The sequence below is a fragment of the Penaeus vannamei genome, chromosome 38, assembly GCF_042767895.1.
Source record: "Penaeus vannamei isolate JL-2024 chromosome 38, ASM4276789v1, whole genome shotgun sequence".
Classification (NCBI taxonomy): domain Eukaryota; kingdom Metazoa; phylum Arthropoda; class Malacostraca; order Decapoda; family Penaeidae; genus Penaeus; species Penaeus vannamei.
In genome coordinates, this window is record NC_091586.1 from 17,531,262 (window position 1) to 17,533,761 (window position 2,500).

The 2,500-nt window shown below is 30.8% G+C and overlaps 2 protein-coding genes across 2 annotated transcripts in view; both read left to right on the forward strand.

Moving 5' to 3' along the window:
• The window catches only part of LOC113804633 (uncharacterized), a gene marked incomplete in the record, with an annotated part of 234,483 nt that overhangs the window by 56,497 nt on the left and 175,486 nt on the right, over nt 1-2,500 (forward strand).
• The window catches only part of LOC138859848 (uncharacterized), a 4,819-nt gene continuing 3,532 nt past the window's right edge, over nt 1,214-2,500 (forward strand). Inside the window, exons 1-3 of the mRNA XM_070116144.1 lie at nt 1,214-1,225; nt 1,791-1,911; nt 2,433-2,458. Coding sequence (XP_069972245.1) covers nt 1,214-1,225; nt 1,791-1,911; nt 2,433-2,458 — 159 coding nt within the window. The remainder of the gene's footprint in view (nt 1,226-1,790; nt 1,912-2,432; nt 2,459-2,500) is intronic.

Genomic DNA, 2,500 nt, shown 5'->3' on the forward strand with positions numbered 1-2,500 from the left:
GAAATTGCAAAGGAAGTGGAAGGGTCTGCAGGATAGCTTTAAAAAGCTAAGGCCAACAATGAAATGTCGGGGAGAGCTCTGAGTAGGTTTCTGTATTTTGCTGAAATGAGGGAACTGATAGGGGGTCAGCATGACATTGACTTCCAAGTCATAGCCACAGCTCAGGGGATTCAGATTCATCGTCCTGATGAATTGGGTGAAGAAGTGGATGGCCCTGAGCCTGTGGCTAGTGCTGACCCCATACCAGGAGCCTCACATCAACAAACTCCACCACCACCAGCTAGCAGGCCAAGGAAAAGACAAAGAACCTCGGAGAGTGAAGAACGTCACAATGCAATTCTCCGAGAAGTCTTAGACCAGATGAAAAAGGCCGAGGAAACCTCAACCCAACTGCTCTTTTTTCATTTTAAAGAACAGCTGTGATAGATATAAATGTTTCCTTATTTGTTGTAGTCCTTTTTTTCATTTGCTCTTTTATTATCATTGTTGTGATTATTATTGTTATTGTTATTATTATTACTATTAGTATTATCATTATTATTATGATTATTATTAATAATATTGATATTAATCTTATTATTTTCATTATTATTATCATTATTATTATTATTACTATTATCAATTATTTAGATTGAAGTGAATTTTTGCTTGCTTTCAAACATTTTGTGAAAGCCAAAAATGGTTTATTTTATGTTATTGGCAAACAAACAAACAAACAAAAAATACATCTTCAATCAAACCAAATTTGATATTTTCTTTATCTTACTATATTTTCTGTTTTTTTTTTTTTTTTTTTTTTTTTTTTTTTTTTTTTTTTTGTTATACTGAAAACCAAAGTTTGTTTCCTTTTTGTGATAAGATATAAGGAACTAGTCATTCCCTTTCCTTCAGTTTATATACAGAGTAACACTAATATGCTTTTTATTTTGGAAAATGTATAACTTTTTATTTCACAAGGAAACTGATGTGCAAGAGAAAAATCATTCTGTGGCTTACAAACATTAATGGAATGATTTATTATATTGGCATGTAAACAGTATAATTGAATATGTTTTTGTTAATAATATCCATTTTTGAGGTATGTGTGTGTGTGTGTTGTACATGTAATTCATTTTATTTTATGAAATGGATTGTGCGTATATATATTTTGTGTTTGCTATATAACTATATATTGAATCAAGAATCTGCGATAAAACATGATGCTCAATATAAAATGTATTCTCAGGTTGTCCTGTGATAATAATAAGGTTAAGGAATGTCTATTAATAATAAAAAGATTATCATTTTTAAATAAAGAAGGATATTTACAAAAACAGGGCAATTCCGTATGTTATTGTAAGAAAGATCCGTTTTTATTGTACAAATGAACTTTTTTGTATAAATGTGTTGTATAAGTTGAAATTTATATATATATATATATATATATATATATATATATATATGTTTTTTTAATATCTTAGTTAATATAGAAATGGAATATATATTTTGTGATAAAAACCGTTGTTCAATATAAAATCATTCCCAGGTTGTCTTGTGATAATAAGATTATGATATTCTTATTTACAGTCTATTATATTAAAAGATAATCATTCCCCAAAATTTGGTTTTGACATTGCAACATTTGGGCCTCAGCTCCAATGAACTGCTAATATTTTGCATTTGAGTTTCACCAAAATTCTAAACTACACAGATTAAAATGAGTAGAAGCTATGACAGTTACAATTTTCATTCTGTTGTAATCAACTATGTAGATTATAAAAGTATGGCAGTGATTGCTTTAACTCTTACAGGTTGTGACCTATAATGATTGTAAGAGGCAGTACTTCATCACTTTCAAGAGCAGTGGTTTGCACATCTTGCCTTCCCAGAATATGAGGACAAGCCCACCCTATATAGTTTTTACATTGTTTGGTAGAGGCCAGAGAAGCTGAAAGCGTGTGGAGAATTGGGCTTGAGGTTTGCAATCCTTCATATGTAAACTTACAACATCAATTTTACTTTAGATTACGAAAATAATATGAACAAACTGAGAACATATCACAAGAGAGTACTTACAGTCACTGCAGAAGTCAATGGATAAAACCAAGCAAAAATGGGCAAATTAATGATAGAATAATGGTGAAAGATGACAATTTACGTAGAAATAATTGGAAATTTGGTAAAATTGTAGAAGTATAGTATATATTGATGAAGATGATCATGCTAGAAAAGTTAAGGTGTTGATGTCAGACATGAATTTAGAGAAGAAAGAAAAATGTATTCATCAAATGGCTTATGTAGAAAGGCCAATCCATAAATTGATTTTCTTAGTAGAAGCAAACAGTGACCGGGATATACCCCCCCCCCCCCCCCAAAGAGCCAAAAGACAATGAAGGTGCTATGAGGTGCTCAAGAACTTAATGTAATGTCAATGTTTTATATTTATTACTCAGTGTATAGGATATACAATAGGTTTAAGGTGATTAAATGTAGATTGCTCACACAATTTAAGGGAGCCATG